This window comes from Alternaria hordeiaustralica, assembly GCF_023758085.1.
Source record: "Alternaria hordeiaustralica strain BMP 2776 chromosome Unknown scaffold_20, whole genome shotgun sequence".
Classification (NCBI taxonomy): domain Eukaryota; kingdom Fungi; phylum Ascomycota; class Dothideomycetes; order Pleosporales; family Pleosporaceae; genus Alternaria; species Alternaria hordeiaustralica.
Genome location: NW_026056792.1, coordinates 15,161 through 33,851, shown reverse-complemented (window position 1 = coordinate 33,851; position 18,691 = coordinate 15,161). Strand labels below are relative to the sequence as shown.

The 18,691-nt window shown below is 51.8% G+C and overlaps 5 protein-coding genes across 5 annotated transcripts; all 5 read left to right on the top strand.

Annotated features, from left to right (window-relative positions):
• Positions 1-569: 569 nt before the first annotated feature.
• J4E84_008109 (uncharacterized protein) lies at positions 570-3,674 on the top strand (the record flags this gene model as incomplete). Its single annotated transcript, XM_049390687.1, has 4 exons — positions 570-853; positions 910-1,199; positions 1,247-3,006; positions 3,057-3,674. 4 exons carry the CDS (start codon positions 570-572, stop codon positions 3,672-3,674), a joined length of 2,952 nt encoding a protein of 983 aa, XP_049241394.1.
• Positions 3,675-5,256: 1,582 nt separating this feature from the next.
• Positions 5,257-5,823, top strand: J4E84_008108 (uncharacterized protein; the record flags this gene model as incomplete). Its single annotated transcript, XM_049390686.1, has 1 exon — positions 5,257-5,823. The coding sequence occupies one exon, from the start codon at positions 5,257-5,259 to the stop codon at positions 5,821-5,823; it is 567 nt and encodes a 188-aa protein (XP_049241393.1).
• A 2,034-nt stretch (positions 5,824-7,857) lies between these two features.
• Positions 7,858-8,941, top strand: J4E84_008107 (uncharacterized protein; the record flags this gene model as incomplete). The annotated part of the gene is made up of 3 exons (XM_049390685.1): positions 7,858-7,951; positions 8,015-8,323; positions 8,376-8,941. 3 exons carry the CDS (start codon positions 7,858-7,860, stop codon positions 8,939-8,941), a joined length of 969 nt encoding a protein of 322 aa, XP_049241392.1.
• A 1,169-nt stretch (positions 8,942-10,110) lies between these two features.
• Positions 10,111-11,491, top strand: J4E84_008106 (uncharacterized protein; the record flags this gene model as incomplete). The annotated part of the gene is made up of 3 exons (XM_049390684.1): positions 10,111-10,323; positions 10,375-10,957; positions 11,022-11,491. 3 exons carry the CDS (start codon positions 10,111-10,113, stop codon positions 11,489-11,491), a joined length of 1,266 nt encoding a protein of 421 aa, XP_049241391.1.
• Positions 11,492-15,109: 3,618 nt separating this feature from the next.
• On the top strand, positions 15,110-15,655 carry J4E84_008105 (uncharacterized protein; the record flags this gene model as incomplete). Its single annotated transcript, XM_049390683.1, has 2 exons — positions 15,110-15,171; positions 15,226-15,655. The coding sequence occupies 2 exons, from the start codon at positions 15,110-15,112 to the stop codon at positions 15,653-15,655; spliced, it is 492 nt and encodes a 163-aa protein (XP_049241390.1).
• Positions 15,656-18,691: the final 3,036 nt, after the last annotated feature.

Genomic DNA, 18,691 nt, shown 5'->3' with positions numbered 1-18,691 from the left:
ACTGGGCGTCGACATGCGGGAGATCGCAAAGTTCCAGGGTAGGCAACAAGATGTTCCGCGCCGAACCCCAGCCACAGTTGCGCCACAACCAAGCCACAGCTTTCGAAATGAAGCACTCGGCGTAATACTCAAGACGCCTCGGCTTGCAAACGGCTGTCGGAGGTCAGACCACTGCCGCTGGAGGACTAATCTGATTTCTCCAAACTGGTAGATAATTGGGTGGAGTGAATGCTAGCCCTATGTACCTGGACCTATTTTCAGCTCTCCCAGTTGGGAAAGGGCCGTCGTAAGGAACAGCTTGCAACTAGGATTAATCGGTACGCAACCACTGCTCCTCGCGGGACTCTCTCCCCTTAGCCTGAACCATTGCGCATACCACAGAGACCTCCATCTCTTCCCCCCTCACCTTGATGAGACTCTTTTCCAACTCTCTTTAACTCTCTTTGCAACGACGTCAAGGCCGCGGGCGCCTTCAACGTAGACTGGAACTCCGCAACGTTCCCACCTTTTGGTACAGCGCTCCACTCGCCAGCTGATCGAGCCGCGACACCTCTTCACATCCCGCCGTCATGGCGAGCCTCTCGGCACCCAACGCCTACCTGGGCGAGAAGCCCAAGTCTCGCAGATCCAAGTCGCGTTCCAAGTCGCGCTCCCCAGCCCCGAATGGCCGCAAGCAGCCCAACACACAGCAACAGAAGGTCCAAGGCTACACTTCCGAGGGAGTGCAGGACCATGATATCTTCAACCTCCCTGGCTCAGACTGGTCACTGCTGGCCGTTTTGACCTTCATTGCGGCCGGCGTTCGACTCTTCCGGATTTCACAGCCTACCAGTGTTGTCTTCGATGAAGTTCAGTAAGTGTGGTCACCATACAACAAACTCAACAGACATGTTGGCTGACTGATTCCAGCTTCGGTGGATTCGCATCGAAATACATCAAGGGCAGATTCTTCATGGACGTCCACCCTCCACTCGCGAAGCTCCTCATCACACTGGCAGGATGGTTGGGTGGATTTGACGGAAACTTCGACTTCAAAGACATCGGCAAAGACTATCTGGAGCCCAAGGTCCCATATGTCACCATGCGCATGCTGCCCGCTATCTGCGGAGTGTTGACGATCCCGACCATGTTCCTCACCCTCAAAGCTGCGGGTTGCCGTACTACCACTGCGGCCCTGGGCGCTGGACTTGTCATCTTTGGTAAGACACACTTTTTGGGAGGTGTAATGCATACTGACTTCTTGTAGACAATGCGCTCGTCACCCAGTCCCGCCTCATCCTCCTCGACTCGCCGCTCATCATCTTCACGGCCGTCACCGCACTCGCCTGGACAAGCTTCATGAACCAGCACGAACAAGGACCCTCCAAGGCCTTCCAGCCATCTTGGTGGTTTTGGTTGGCTGCTACCGGTGTCGGACTCGGTGCAACAGTCAGTGTCAAATGGGTAGGCCTGTTCACCATCGCCTGGGTTGGTAGCTTGACACTGGTACAACTCTGGGTTCTTCTCGGAGATACCAAGAACGTCACGCCACGCCTGTGGTTCAAGCACTTCTTCGCACGCATGTTTTGCCTGATCGTCATTCCCGTCTCGTTTTACATGGCCATGTTCGGAATCCACTTCATCTGTCTGGTCAACCCTGGTGAGGGTGACGGCTTCATGTCTTCTGAGTTCCAGGCGACGCTCAACTCCAAGGGCATGCAAGCTGTTCCCGCCGACGTCGCTTATGGAAGCCGTGTCTCTCTACGCCACTGGAACACTCAAGGCGGATATCTCCATTCCCACAGCCACATGTACCCCACCGGTAGCAAGCAGCAACAGATTACTCTCTACCCCCACAAGGACGAAAACAACATCTGGATCATGGAAAACCAAACTCTGCCAATCATGCCGGAAGACTACACTGGCCCAAACCTCACAAGCCCTAAAGCTTGGGACAACGTTGGCCCTACTTACATTGAAGATGGCGGTGTCATTCGCCTCTACCATATCACCACCGACAGACGCCTCCACTCGCACGATGTTCGTGCTCCTGTTACCGAGGCTGACTGGCAAAACGAGGTTTCTGCCTACGGTTACGAAGGCTTTGAGGGTGATGCGAACGATCTGTTCCGCATTGAGATTGTCAAGAGCAAGTCTGATGGAGCCGTGGCAAAGAAGCGCGTCCGAACTATCCAGACCAAGTTCAGGCTTGTTCATGTCATGACTGGTTGTGCGCTATTCTCACACAAGGTGAAGCTCCCTGACTGGGGTTTCGAGCAACAAGAGGTCACTTGCGCTCGGCAAGGCACATTGCCCAACAGCATCTGGTACATCGAGGGCAATGTTCATCCCTTGATGGTGGACGGAGAGGTCGAAAAGGTCAACTACCGCAACCCCGGATTCTTCGGCAAGTTTTGGGAGTTGCAGAAGGTCATGTGGAAGACCAACGCTGGCCTTACTGAATCGCACGCCTGGGATTCGCGCCCTCCGTCGTGGCCCATTCTACGCCGCGGTATCAACTTCTGGGGCAAGCATAACCGTCAGATCTATCTTCTGGGTAACCCGGTGATCTGGTGGAGCTCGAGCGCGCTCATCGCTCTATACATCGCTATCAAAGGCTTCGCCATTCTCCGTTGGCAGCGCGGTTACCGTGATTACAATAACGTCACCTTCAAACGTTTCGACTACGAAGTGGGCATGAGCATTCTCGGTTGGGCTTTCCACTACTTCCCATTCTACCTGATGGCGCGCCAGCTGTTCTTGCACCACTACCTGCCCGCTCTGTACTTTGCCATCCTTGCACTTTGCCAGATCTTTGACTTCGTGAGCTACCGCTTCAGTGTCTTTGGTTTGAGGCAATACCCCGCGATCGGCCAAGCAGCGGCTGTCGGTTTCCTCGCTGTCGCTATCACAGTCTTCACTGTATACTCTCCCCTAGCATACGGCAACGCATGGACCAAGGATGCTTGCAAGAGCGTTAAGCTGTTCGACACTTGGGACTGGGATTGCAACAACTTCCTAAACTCTGTAAGTTCTCTTCGCATCACGACTGGCCAATTTCAGCTGACAAGTTGTAGTACGAAGCATACAACGTCATGCACTCTGAGCCTGTAGCATCCATCGCCGTGCCTTCATCAGCAGCACCTGCTCCTCCGGCTCCAGTCGCACCTGAAGTCGTCCCTGAGGTCAAGCAAGAACAGCCCAAGGAACAGCCAGAGCAACCAAAAGAAGCGAAGGAAGAGAACGTGATGTCTGAGCAAGCGGTAGTTTCCCCGCCACCTCAGGAGGCCCCCAAGGATCTACCTGTTGTTTCCAAGGAAGAGCGTATTGAGTACCGCGACGAGAACGGCCGTATCCTCAATGACGATGAGGTATCAGCACTTGCTGGAAAGGTCAGCTTCAAGACGCGTTACGAGACCCGAACCCGTATCGTCGATGGCGAAGGCCACGAGATCTACGAGGGCCTTGTAGACTCGCATGGTGACGCTGAAGAAAATGGTGTTGCACCTCCCCACCCAGACGCTGAGGGCCGTAACCCTGAGACACAAGAGCAGGCTAATGCTCCCGAGGCCAGCGAGGCACCACCTACTGTCGAGGTCGTGGAAGATCAGCAGAAGGAGAAGAGCATTGAGCAGCATCAGGACGATGCTCAGCCAGCAAGTGAGGCTCAATCTGCAACGCAAAAGGATGAGTAAATCCTTTTTCCTTCTTCCCATGGCATTTACATGGTCTCATTTCTCTCTTTTGTACCATAGGGACGGATACATTTAGCAGCGTACGGAGCTGGTGGCGCTCGGTCTTGCACGACAAACACACGTAACGGCAGATGGAAAGTGGATTGCATTTGCCTTGGATCTTGTATGATTACATATAATGTGTTTTGCGAAAATCTGACATCTCACGTCGTATTTGTCTCTGGAACTTAGCTGTTCTATATGCATCAAGGCAAGCATGACCATTATGTATGAGTGTGGAAGACAAGAGAACGTTGGCAAGCACGAGAAAAATGTCGAATGATTGCGCCTAGGACACAGTGGCTTGCAAGGCCGGTGCGAGGCACTAGACCTCCACAGGTCCTTGTCAGTTTGCAGTAACTCTTGCGGCTCGGCAACGAAGACATGATAAGCTAGCGACAATGAGTTGCAGACTAAGCCTTGTCGTCCAGGGCTCGAGGACCCTCAGCCTCAGGCTAATTCATCTCATCCGATCTGCCGGATGAACCGCTAGACAGCTCTCCCGCGATCGGATGGCGCGGTGCAAGATGCAGGGAGCGGGTATCCTTGAGCAACTTCACAAACTAGCATCTGATCCCGGAATGTGCTCCATCGCACTAGGATTATGTCCAAGACTTGTGATTCGTCATCGGAACTTTTTGCCGCAGTCTTGAGTCCAGGGACCACAGGGGACCACAGTGGGCTGGAATACGTTAGCAGCAAGGGTCAAACTGGGGACGCTCTAGATCTAACGTGTGGCCGATCGCTTCTAGGTATTACTTGCACATGCCAGGAGCTTCTTCTTTTTTTCGGGCCTCGCAATGTTAGGAAACCCCACTCCTTGCACCCGGCGGCGAAGTCGGGCATGTGTCACGCAGCAGCTCGGGCAAAGTTACTACAAGTCATGTAATCTGTCCATGATCTCCGCCTGACCACCAGAACCAACACCCTATTTGACACAGATCAACGACATTTTGACTACTAATTCGCCGACAGATCACCTTTGGAGAAAAAAAGGAATTTTCTGGAACATGACTTTTGGGCATGAAGTGCTGTGGCTAGGGTTCGGCAGTAATACGCGTAAGACCCCCAAGTTCTTCCCTGCTTGCCTTGGTGGCAAACCAGAGGAAGTGTCGCGAGCTTCATGTCGCTCTTTGTGGGAATGTTCGCCACTTGCGTTGAGCTAAAAAAGAAGCCTTCCTCCTCGCCGTACTGGCCTCCGCGGAGCGAGACACTCACACACAAACGACATACCAGTGAGGGTTATAAATTAACAATGCGGTCTAGCCGCGCATCGCGTTTTTCCAGATACCCCTCTCACTTGCGCCAGATTCCCATGTTCACGACATCGTGAAACCCTCTTTTCCATCCCTCGACTTTGGTGTCTGCGTTTCTTTCTGGGGAGAGACTGTTCGTCTCCTCCTCTGGTTTTTGTTTTCTTTTCGCGGCTTGAAATTTACTCCCTTGTCTTTTAATTGTACTGCGATCATTGTTGCGCTGCGTTCCTATTCTGCTACCAGGCGTCTTGTCGTCTGCAATGGCGCCTGACTCGCACAGCGCCCACATGGCCGATGGCAACCACATGTGTGCCAACTGCGCGCGCAGCAAAGATGGACCTACACCCACTCAACGGTCGTACGACAACGACAACAACAACAACGTTCACGACGGCGATTCCTACATCCAGCAAAGCATCGAACAACCCAACCCACCCATGGCCAACATGGTCAATTCCTCCCACTCCGGTCCCTACAGAATCTACATCGTGACCGATACCTGCTACCCCACGGCCGATAGCTTTCAGAACAACGTCGGTACCACGCACATCACATCTGTGCATTCCACAAAAGCGGCAGCCAACAGCCGAGCCAAGAAGATCATCTACGAGAACGACGGCGAGTGTACAGTCGATCTCGACAAGATTATCGAGGAGGTGAAGAAAGGATTATACATCGGGATAGGGGTTGGTGGCAAGGACGAAAAGAGTGGCAGCTGCTTTGCGCGAAAGTGTGAGGTGGAAGGCAAGATTGTGGACGAAGACAGCGATAGCGAGGAGACGAGTGGTGAGAGTGGCGAAAGCGATCTTGTGGATGGCAATGGGGAGGCAGACGGCGATGTGGACATGGGCTGATGAGGAGAATACAACGATACAAACAGCGAACCCAGGAAGCCGCGGCAAACATGGGTAGCGGTCAGGATCTGCTGTCAACACATACGGAGGCGTGGAATTAGAGTCAAGAACGGCTCAGGAAGCTAAGGACATACAATACCGCCGGGGTACTACAACGACCGTAACAGGCGTTCGAGGTATGGATATTCAAGACATCTGTAGGACGCGGGCTGAGAACTCCCTTGGGTTCCGGTTTGGAAGAAAGGAAACGGACGAAAAAGCAGCCCCGAATCTTTGGACAGACACCTCCGGCACATCGAACTATCTATCTTGCGCGCTCGTGGTGAAACACGGCGTTTGCATATCGCATAGACACATTAGCAGAACACAAAACGAACGAACTGGGCATCAATTCGTAGGAGGGGAGGGCGATCCGGCATTCGGTCGGCTGGACGAGCATGCAGACAATTAATGTATTGTAGTCTCCACTATCAATCGCAATTGGCAAGAATGGCTTCAATTCGTACCCCCCGAGTATCGCGAATGTAGGTGCTTACTTGACCAGGTCGAAGTATCCGCAAGCTTCTGATGCTTGCGCTACGCCTGACTGACTCAAAGCCTGGGACAGCTCTCAGTGGCCGTGTTCGTCTTCGAGGCGACGGTTACGAGAAGTTCTTTTTCAAGTAATAGATCCAAGACTCGTCGAATGCGTCTGTGTCTAGCAAAGGCTTTTGTGAGCCTGATACGGACTCGATTATGTCTGGCGGAGTTACGGGCATGTTCGTCGGCGTTTCTTCTGTATCTAGCAGGTCCTGCTGTTCATCTGGCGGAGCGACCTGTGTCTTGGCTGAGGCCCGTTGTGCGTCTGAGAGTGTCTTTTGTGCGTGTTTGGGAACTTCCGGTGGAGCATGAGAATTTGAAGTTAGAGCATCTCGTTGTCGACAACAGGCGTGTTCGTAGGTTGAGCGTGTTGAATGTCTGGTTGCGTTATGCCATTTGCGGACGGCCAAGGGCCAACTCCTTTGAATATGACTTCTTGGAAACCCCGCTCGTCGTTATGATACTCCATGTCCAGCGTTCCACAGAGGTTCATCAGGACGATAGATAGCTCTTCCCCGAAGCTTGTCGATAATACCGTCCGCTTTCCTCCAAGGTCTACTATGTCCTGTGGGTTATCCCCTTCTTCCATCTCTTCTACTCGATCGTTCTCAACTTTGGATATCGTGTATTGTCGTGGTGGCTGGTCCGGCATGTAATGCGTGCAGATGAGCTTGCCTTCCAATTTGTATAACCAGAATCGAAACCCCGGAAACGCTACGATGACGCGCATGTTGGTCGTAGGTCTTGGAAGGGTTGATAACCGCTGGTTTGCGAGCGAAGAGTATTGATAAAGGTCGGGTTGATAATGTTGATCGTGTTAGCAGCAGGAAGTGCAGAAGTTGCGAAACCAGGTAGGATGAATACGGAAAGATATGATGCTCATGTCATAGGGAAGCGGCTCATGAGTATATGGCGGCCTTCACGAAGGACGTGAGTAAGGGTAAGCTAGTCTTTTGTAGAGAAAGTGCACCTCGACCAATCCTTTCAGGCAAGTGACAGCGTGAGTATTGGTAGCCATGGTTCTTCTTTCTCGGCTCGGAGTGCAGAAGGTAGTCATCGTTACCCTCTGGGATATCTCCTTATTTGGACGAAGAGTCGTATCAAGCACGCTTTGGACGAGCCTATGCCAGCTCGGGCATGGGATATGTGGTGGCGGCGACCTGGCGCACATCGATCAACGACCGTTTCGACCTTCCAATTCCAAGCCTCGAGCATCTCATCCGATCAATGGTAGGGAATCTCGAAATTAGTAGCTAGAGCGCGATGAATAACCAATGTTGTGAATGCTGAGTGTGGCTGGACGGTCGGAGGCTGGTCGTTGCCAAGAAACGGTGCATCCCCGCCCCACACGCGCGCCCGCACGTCATCGAGCGCTTGAAGCAAGAACAGTACCACTACACAACATATGCGTTCCGCCCTCCACGATGCCGTACACACTATCGACACGTTTGCGATATGTCTGCCGGATACTTTCCAAAGCGGGAGAAGGTCGGTCTTGAGGACCTTTTCAAAGGTCTAGTCACTGCCTGTCACATCCTCGACCACAATGGTAAGTTCTGGTGTCCGGAGTGCACGTGAAACACTCACTGACTTCGCGCTTCCATCGCTTTAGGCATCTTCGATGCTTATGGCCATATCTCTGTCCGGTCGCCCGACAATCCCGCGACGTTCTGGATGCCTTGCAATATGCCGCCAGCGTTGGTCAGCTCGCAGGACGATCTGGTCGAATACAACGTCGATGGCGCCGAAGCGGTCGAGAAGGACGCGAAGCCTGGTTATCTAGAGCGACACATCCACAGCGAGATATACAAGAGGTTTCCGGCCATCAAGAGTGTGGTGCATAGCCATGCTGGCGATGTTCTGCCGTACTGCGTTAGCGGTGTGCCTTTAAAGAACACAATACACATGGCTGGCTTCTTGGGTATATATCCTAGGTCATCATGTGTAGCTTCTTGCTAATAATGTCACTGCAGGTACCAATGTGCCAGTCTGGGATGCCTCGAGCAGCTACCCCTCCGGTTCGAAGCACGACCTGCTCGTTCGCGACAGCACGCTCGGCGCCTCCCTTGCAGCTGCGTTTAAACCAGCCACTTCGACCGGCTTCATCTACTCCAAAGTACGCTCCGCTCTACCCTCTCAGCTCGGTGGTTCATCTGCAGAGCCAAAGATGGAACCCGATCACGCTGTCGTCCTGCTACAAGGCCATGGCTTCACAACCGTCGCGCATGGCATCGAGGAGGCTGTCTACCAAGCAATATATACGAAGGAAGCAGCCAAGGCGCAGACTACCGCTATGACGGTTCTGAATGCGCACACGGGCTATGCACTCGAGGGCAAGGTCGACGTCGAAGCCGGTGGCAAAATCAAGTCGGGACATGCGAAGGTTGAGGGCGGCAATCTAAAGTATCTGAGCGACAGGGAATGCCATGATGCCTGGGAGTCACTATCAGGCACTTTGACCAGACCCTGGGCGCTCTGGTGCCGACAAGTGGAAGTTGACCCGTTATATAGGAATGAGTGCTCAGGCGGTGATGATTGAGCGATGGTGGATCGACCGGTTCGTATGGCTGCTTTCGACAGACAGAATCGCAGTTAGTAATACTTCTTCCTTCTTTTCTGTTATTCCCGAGTGCCTCGTCTCCTGTGGGGGCTAGGCTCTCCGCAAATCTTATCCAGTAGAGTCTTAGCCCTTCCGATTTGCGGGCAATTTGCTGCGATACTCTCCTCTTATAACATTTCCGTCTTAACATGAAACCTCTTTTCCACGCTTCTAGCCGGTATTTCTGACGTTTCTTACAATGTAGCTAGCAGGGTACTTCTCGCAGCTGCGCCAAGTTGCTCCATAGTGCTTGTCTCACAGGCCAAGATCTTCCGCCACTAAAGGCGCATCTTACCCCGGACTCCCCCCTCACGGCACTTTTAGCTCTTAGATCAACACCACAGCACGAAATTTTCGATCCGGATGAACGAACACTTCCATACCGAGGTACATGTACCTAAGCTCGAATACTATCTGTAATCAGCATTCCTCCCGCCCTCCTGACTTCGTAACTTAGTGAAGCAAGATGTCAGATGACTTTAAAGGTGGCTGCGCTTGGGTAACAGTCGTGGAAAGCATCTGGCTAGTGGATGTCCTGGGTGGAAATCGTTGATGTTTCGGTGCATTTGGCGCCGAGAGTGTTCGCGCAATGTAGTAAGCTCCTGCTGCTGGGATGGAAGAAAAGCCTATAGGTAAGGGATAGAGCCGCAGTTCAATATCGAAGCCGGACAAGTCACTTCAGATTCACCCCATCTATATTCTCGTCAGCGACGTTTCTTGACATGTTACTGAAGAGCGCATTGTTGGCTGCGGCCACATATTCTTCCTCGGTCCTGGCGGCATTCGGCGCTACTAAAAGCGGTGACAACATTGTTGTGGACGCTGGCTCGACGAACGCCCTTGTTTTTACCGTCAACGCGAAGAGCTGCGACATTACATCGATCAAATATCGTGGAGAGGAGTTGCAGTCGTCGTCCAAGGGATCGCATATTTCTTCTGGACTGGGTAGTGCAACTGTCAAGTATGAGACGATAAGCAGTTCGTTGTATCCTCAATCCTTCGACGACAGAATCTAACGGAGTCCGACAGGCCAATATGTTAAAGTTACTTGCACGACTAGTACCTTGACGCATTACCTTGTTGCTAAGGCTGGCGAAGCGACGATTTATATGGCGACATACACCACTGCCGAGCCTAGCATTGGCGAACTGCGATTCATCGCGCGCCTCAAGAGTAGTGCTCTGCCACTTGAGTACCCATTCGGCGTGGTATCGACGACCGTTGGTTCGACGTCGACTGTTGAGGGGTCAGACGTCTTCGTGGTCGCTGGTCAGACGAGGAGTAAATTCTACTCAAGTGAGCGCTTCATTGACGACACTACGGTGGGTACCATAGTCAGCATGCTTCATTGAGCTTTTACTGACACAACTCAGCACTGCGTCTACCGAGACGGTGCCGATGCAGTCCACGCCTGCTTCCTTATGAACTCATATTCTTATGAAGGCTCCTCTGGTGGCCCCTTCCACCGCGATATTAACACCAATAACGGAGGAGAATACACGTCATTGACCTTCTACATGAACAGTGGCCATGTTCAAACAGAGCCGTTCCGTCAGGGTCTGCACGGCCCCTACGCTCTAGCGTTCAGTCGCTCTGGTGTACCAGAAGGTGGCTCCAATATGGATACAACGTTCTTCAGGGACCTTGGTATAACGGGCTACGTGGCGCCATCCGCCAGGGGAACAGTCACCGGTACGGCGACAGGCGTAGGCTCCAGTTTCCAACGGGTATTGCATTGGTACAACGATGCAGCCCAGTACTGGGCGTACGCCGATAGTAGTGGCAAGTTCACTTCGCCAGCAATGAAGCCCGGAAACTACGCGCAGGTCTTGTATCAGGGCGAGTTCAAGGTCAAGGCAGCTAGCGTCACAGTCTCGGCTGGAAAAGCAACTACCGCCAACATTGCCGCCGACACCGAAACCAAGACCTCCATTTGGCGCATTGGCGAGTGGGATGGTAATAACTATCGCTGTACGAACTGCATTTGATACATGTACTGACTTCGTACACCCGCTTTTAGGTCAGCCAAAGGGCTTCCGAAACGCAGACAAGCAACTGCGCATGCACCCCACAGACTCGCGCATGGCATCCTGGGGGCCCTTGACGTATACAGTTGGTTCCAGCACTCTTGACAGTGTTCCCATGGCCATAGTCAAGGACACCAATCCCCTTACGATCAAGTTCTCGAGCACCTCGACTGCAGCAGCGACCCTTCGTATCGGTACTACGCTCTCTTTCGCCGGCTGCCGTCCCTCGGTGACAGTCAACAGCTTTAATGCTGCCGTCCCTGCGGCACCAACGAAAATCGATTCGCGTGGCTTGACTCGCGGCGCCTACCGAGGGTTTGGGGAAGTCTACAATTATGCCATACCAGCTGGCACGTTGGTCAGCGGGAGCAATACTATCAAGATCAACTGTGCGAGTGGGAGTTCGGGAGAAGGGTTCCTGGCCCCAAACGTTATTTTGGATGCGATAGAGTTGTTCAAGTAGGCTCTCGGGCACAACGGCCTGATTCGGTCATAGTGCCATGGTCTATCGATAGTTGTGTGGATGACGTGTTGTCGCAACATCGTAAGATTGGTCTTCTAACACATTCTTACTTGCACCACTTCTTTTCTTCATCATCGCATGTTACCGATATATGCATCTTGGATCAAAAACGTTTTACTGTGCCTCGGTTTCCTTTAGGCCGAGATGCTTTTCGTAGGAATCGAACGAAACTCCTTATTAATCATCCGAGAAGGCTTGTGGGGCAATGCCTGGGAAGGTCATTCTTACAAACCTTCGCATCGGCAAAACATCATTGAAAACGACTCGCCAGGCTAGGTTCCGACGCGATGGACGCAGTATTCACCGTATCATCGCACGAGCAAGGATGAGGCTGTCGGCTCCACCGAGAGCTGTGCAGCTTGTAGTCGTATGTCCTTTCCGCGTACACGGTCGAGGTGTCTTCTTCTGGCAATTCAAAGTCTTGATAGGGCAGGTATCCGTTAGCCAATTCCCACGAGTCAGTCACCGGATCAACGCAGCACGCAGTGTTGACAAAGCTTTGAGGGCTCTGGACCCACCACGAAGGCCCTCGCTGGGGTGGAGTCGATGTGGGAACGTCTATATCCGCTCCCGCCTAAGGTGCAGGATCTAGTAATCGCGACAACAAAGGCCATACGGGAGTAGCACTAGGTGCCGGAAATATGGCACCGGCGGTCGTTTCGAATCCCTCGAAAGCATTAAAGACAGCTGAATAGCTGGTATAAGCGGATTAAACGCATCGCGGGCTTGCCGCGCTATTCCAGCGCTTGCTGCTTGTGTCAAGCGACCCGGCTCTTGGTACGGCGTAGTCGTTCGCCCTGCTTTTCGCTAAGCCAGGGCAACGACAGCCCGGGAAATGAGATCATTTCTGGAGTAGGAAATTCGGCTCGAGACCCGGGTCGCAGTACTTGCTGAAACTTCTGCAACGTTGACGACAAAATGATCCACCTGATGTATGCATATAATGTGATCAAATGAGTTGCTAAAAGAGTCGTGTTCTAGTTCTGGCGGAAGCGGCGGACTGTCTGAAGCGTCCGTATCTCATCGTCGATGTGATTATCTTGTCCAAAACTGGTGAAGCATGCATATGGTCTGGATCAAGAAATCCTCGATCTTGAGGCCGTAGAAAAAGAAGTCATCTGGTATCGTTATGCAACCCAGCTTTCTTAATGCTGAGGAATTATCCAACTCAAGCACATATACCTACACTCTGGCCAAAGTCTGCTTATCCATAAGTGAGGAAACTATCAAATACTGATATTATATACCGAACTCGAGTGCCGTTTTGAAAGCTCAGTGCGTCGTATAATCCAAGCAAAGTGCTCGGGAGGCTGCATTAGCTCAAGGCAAGTGACAGGATCCGTGAACTGGGATTAAACCCAACTACCGATGTCAAGCGGCGGGTCACAAAGCGCTAAGATACCTGCAGTCGGGAGTTTTAAGCCCTGTCAGTTTGAGAATCGTTCGACTTATCAGCTCAGCAATGGCGCCATGTAATCCGCTGATGCTTGAGGGCCATCAGCGGTGCCACGCTACCGTATGCGAAGGCAGACCGTTATATTTCCGAAGAATGCACTGGGGTATTGGACGTCGTGACGGGCGATCGACGCGCACGGATGAGAGCCCTGTAGAAGTGGCTGAGGTGTACTGGTGGGCTAGTCTGTCGACACCTCGACCTTGTCGATCCGTTTCCAGTTATCGTAAGCGAGAGAAGTCCACATTAACAAAGTCCTGCGGTCGATAAAGATGTCGAAGTCGAGGTGCGATAGCTCTAAACAGGATCGTAAGGCCTCAGTGAGTGTGTGCGTAATCTTTGGGTAAGCGATGAACCAGGCTTCGATATGCATCCATGCAGGCTGCAACAAGCGCAGCTTACCCTTCAGCGTTGTCAATTGTTAGCGGATCGTCGTCTGTGTGTATACGTTGTGCTCAGATGCATGAAGTAAATGCATACACACAGGATGTATGCTGACATTTTGCAACGGATACATACCGCCAACTTTCGGACAGCGATCATCCAGGGCCACAACTACTCACAGATATTGTTACAGTAGCCATGTTCAGATATGAACAAAGTTTGGCATTTTTCTCTAGGTGGAATTAACAAATTCTAGAGAAAGCTGTTGAATGGATTGAATGAAAATTTCAGGAAGATGCCTTGTCGGTACTTGAGATGGTCAGTACATGCCGGAGTCATTTTGAGTGGCTCGCCATGGTATAACCCTGCTTTAGCAACTGACTAGGCAAATACGTTGTCAATAAAGGTAACGAGGCGGCGCAGCGCGTGTACCAAATGGTGAATGCCATCGCCGATTGTTTGTCAGAGGCCAGATGCGATGCGCTGGCTCTGCGCTGTACGCAACTCTAACCTCACCTGACAATACTGACTCTGAGCTTTCAGAGCTAGGAATCGGCAGTGTTCTAGGGGGAACTGGTGTTTATCGGGATTAACGTGCCCGGTCGCTTCGCTTGCAGGATGTTGACCGATGACGAGAGTGGCCCTGAAATCGAAAGTCGTTCCCGAGGACCGCTACCTAATACGCAAGAGCGGGTCTAGCGGCTTTGAGTCTAGCGGCATCATCATGACGCACGTGCAAACCAGCTGGCACCAGCAAACACAATTTGACAGCCTTGCTAGCATCCACAAACATCGGATGACGCAGCTCGACCGGCAGCTTCTCCCAGTGTCGCTGAAGATACCAATCGGCAGGCGTTACGCAGGCAGAACAACGAGAAAGCTGTGGGAGAAAAGAAAACCGGATGCGACAGCCTTGGCCTAGGGGCACGGCCATAACCGGATTGACTCGATGGCTTGCATTGCATGCACCGCCGCTGGGAAAGAAACCCGTTCCCGCGAGCTCGCCTTTGCTTTGCGGTAAGTGGCCGCAACCTGTGATCGAATGGGTCGACAACAATATTCGGACACCTTGCACGCCTAGACACGCGAGCCACTCAACGCTGACCCCGTACCTTTGTCGCTAGCATTGTCGATCATGGCGATGGGGGCGGTGTCCATGGCACGCCCCTGCCACCTCGACTGTGTATGCCGTAGAGGCAGCCACCATTCTTCCATAGGTAGGTACTTTGGAATTTTCCTTCGCCCGAACAGCTTACAACGTCCTTTTGAACGATCTTCTCCGCGGTCTCTCTTTCGGTCAGCGTCTTGCATGTAATCCGGCAAGCACCTAGGTATATGTATCTGACCCCAAAACACTCCATTCGGGAGACTTAGACAGCCGCATACTTGCGTGACCCTGATTGGGCGTCCACCTTACATCCCCCACTGGCCGACCGGCCCATCAAAGTCTCCCGCCATCCGAGGACCCTGCCGCGCTACCCACCTGACTGCATATCAGAAGCGGCGTGTTGGTCCCACCTGAAACGTATCCCTGTGATTCACGCCTGCAAGGGTCATACGTGTATATCAGAGTTCGCTTCCTTGCCGTACACATTTGGTTCTTTTCATATACATGTCTCTCCAGTCTCAAGTCCTTACACTTGAATGCCAACTTTCGCGAAGCCTCCACAACCCAGTCTCTCAGTTTACTCCTTACTTTTCAATCCTAATCAAGATCAAACATGTCGTTTACCTTCCAGGTGCAGAAGATCAATCAGTCTTTCGACCAGATTGCAGCTTGGTAGTAAGCATAGCGCACTCCGCATCCTAGTCAAGCATTGAAGCTTATCAGTGGTAGCCACGAGTTCATGCGTAGAACAGAGTTGTGTTTTCGGAAGATGCACGAACGTATTCTGGTCCTGGAGCAGAAACAGAACATACAAGGGCCTACGGACGAGCAAGTCGAGCGTGTGCTACGCAAGATCCTAGACGAAAGGTTTTCGGATCTCGCAACGCATCATGTCCGGAAGCACGACACTACACAAGACCGCAGTTGGTTCGTCAAAGATCCCAACGACCTTCCTTATCCCAGATCGATCAAGATGGACGTTGCTTCGCTCCTCATCCAACCGGACGCTGTCCCTTCCAAGGCCTACACAGAAACATTCCGGATGCTAGAGAATGGGTTAAGAAGTTTTCCTGTCGACCACTCAATGGACTCGGACGACGAAGAAGATTATAAAATTAACGTTGGTATAAGAGATGGTCGCTCTTCACGTAGTGTCTGAGTTGCAGAAGGCTCCGTTTCGGCATGAGCCCACACTATCTCTACTTCCAGCACACTTGTCAAAGATCTTCGCTTCACGGCCTTGACCCTCAGATGGTGCCGCCATTCGATCCGATCGTCATTCGATATCGCTAGGCAACAAACGCTAGACAGCACACCGGCCGGATTTGACGAAACTGGCACTATGGTGCTACCACGCTGTATCCATACCCCGAATACATCACATACTCCAAGCAACGCCAATGTTGCCACCAGCGCTTTGTCGCGAGCCGGAAACAACGAGCACGCGCTTCCTCTTACAAACCCATGATTGGAATTGCGCAATAAACGCCTCGATCTCACTTGCAGCCAACCCGCTGCAGTACACATTGTCCAGCATGTAATACCTCCTGAAGTAGTAATTTATTAAACAGTCCAACTCTCATACTTTTTCCACTCCACGTACTGTCTGTCGGAAATCGCGATCATGTTGCTTTTGTAAGCTCTGCACGACACGGATGTGAGCGTTCAGCTATGCGTTTCAATCGCACTCAGCTCCTACCGCTCCTACCCCTTCTCTTGGCGACCTTGGACGCCTGTTTTACCTATCAACGTGTAACGAACTGCGATGTCAGATATGGGAAATTGCACGATCCAGCAAGAACCAAGAGAGATCCAGCATCGTGGTCTCGAATGCAGCTGCCTGGTCATCCAACGTCGTCGGATTTGTTCGGCATGCCCACACACTCATAGATAGGTAGGACGATGGGCTCGTTGCACAACTTGTTCTCACCAGTAAGGGGCGCATAACGCTACAAACCATGAAATCATAACCTATGCATGCACAACTAACCCGGAAATTGGGTCATTCCATGCCACTCTCTTGGCAACAGCCACTCCCGCTACAGCGGGATGATCACGCCGACGGCGCAGTCAACATATGAGTGTCATGAGTTGTCGCATCCTCCATCAAACAGTCAGGAGTTTGGTCGCGTTGCCGGTGGTACTACTAGAATGGGCGCTTAGATTAGCGTGGGGGGTGTTTCCGATCTCGTCTTAGGACCCACATGTCAGACCTCATCCCATCTACCGCACATCCACCCTTGTGTATGCAACCATCCCGAGGTCTTCTTTGCTTTTTTAGCGACTGCAGCATCCTACTCTGATCTCGTCGCGGCTGGTGGCACGCGCGGCTCGAGACGGATAATTTACTAGACTGGGCACCTTCGGTGGTAGCCCATGTGGAGAAGTGTGAACGCCGCCCCGCTGAATGAGGCGCCCCACGTCAGGAGCCCTGGAGGCATGAAAATGCAATGGCATTGTCAACATATGTACATTCTCTTTCGTCGGAATTGCCACGAGTGAAGTTTCCTTCTTGTCCTGATGCAAGCCTAGGTATTCAGGTTCTTTCGCCGTCCACATGTCAACGACTGCCTAAACCATGCAGCCCTGAAGCTGCGCGACCACAGTTCAAGGTTCCGCGGTGTTCCATGCTACAGAGGGGCTGCATGCCTTCCTTTGCTTTTGACTCGGGTCTCCGTTCAGCGCCCTACGAGTCTAGCCTGACCTCGTTGCAACGATGCTCGATACGACGCGTACATGAAGCGAAACCATAGCTGGCGGTCCGCAGATGACGATGTCATGTTTTGTTCGATTCAAGAACCGCAGCATCTTGGGATACTTGCTTCAATCGCAGACTAATGGTCGTTTCTCAAATGCGAAGATGCGTAGATAGTCGTGGGTTATCACTAGATACCCACAGAGCTGAGAACTATTAAAGTACCTCTACGTCTAATCGTCAAGCAGGCTCATACATTTGGTCTCCATGTGGCACATACAGGGTAGGTATAGATATTTGGAATATCGGCGTCTCCACTCCAATAGCACGCTGTACTATTCTGCAGTGCGCGCTAACGCACGCCAATCTCGCCTTACTACGGTCGTCCAACGGCTGCCAAAAGCATCCATGGATACCTAGCAATTCGGCAATCCTTCCCTGTCGCATGGAGGAACTTCGATTCGAAAAAGCATTGCTTCACACGGGACGAGACCCGGGTCGAGAAATGACACGATGGGGAGTGTATCGAGGAAAACATGACGTTCCCACAGTCATAGCTTCGGATCGTGGCTACGTTACTGTGGGGTATCTAGCGCCTCGCTCTGATCTATGTGGCTGACATTGGGCATCAACAACGGTAGATATCACTGTCAAATTCCGAACCAATCGCACTATTGCCCACAAATTCGTGGTAAAAGCTCCGAAGAGCGGTCTGCTTCGACCCGCGGTGGAAGGTCTGGTACACACTATTTCTTTTCCTTACTCTGACAAGGAGCGTATAGCGAGAAACACACATTGTCGATTCAAAGCTTAGGGCCTCCGTCACCGACTTTTGCGCAAGCTTACTGTCCACCTGCAGAATCCTGGAATCCAGATCTCGATTCGTGCCGCCTGAGCTCTATCCGATTGCCGACCCAATGCGGTTGCGTTGCACATCCGGGGCCGAAGATACGGCCCATGTCACGAAATTCCCACAGCATTCAACATGCGCTGGAATATAACCGACATATTGAGTCAACCTATAGCATCTAGCTAGGCGGTCTCGCAAATGCGCATGCGTTATAGAGGCATCGAGGCTTAGACGCCGCACGTCACACCTGGGCAGTAATGCCACATTTCGGAATGGCCACCGTGCTGGAAGCGGCTTATTTGCCTGCTTACATTCTGTGCAGACAATAGATGTCGGTACGAGATCGTGTTGCTGCGCGGAGGTCACTGCTATGTTCGGGTAGACTATGCTACTAGTCGCGTTGCTTCCGCCGTGTACAAGAAGCAGCCCTTAATGTATTAATATAATCTATATTTTATTTGCTAAGGCGCTAGTCTAAAAGTAGTTTTTTCTATCTTATAATTTTATAATACTACTACTTACTTAAATAAAAAAGTACTATAAAAGCTACTAACTTAATCTTTATTACTTTAATTACTTTAACTACTATATTTACTTTAGTTAAACTATACGCTAAGCTTAAATATAGTAAGTACTATATTTACTAATAC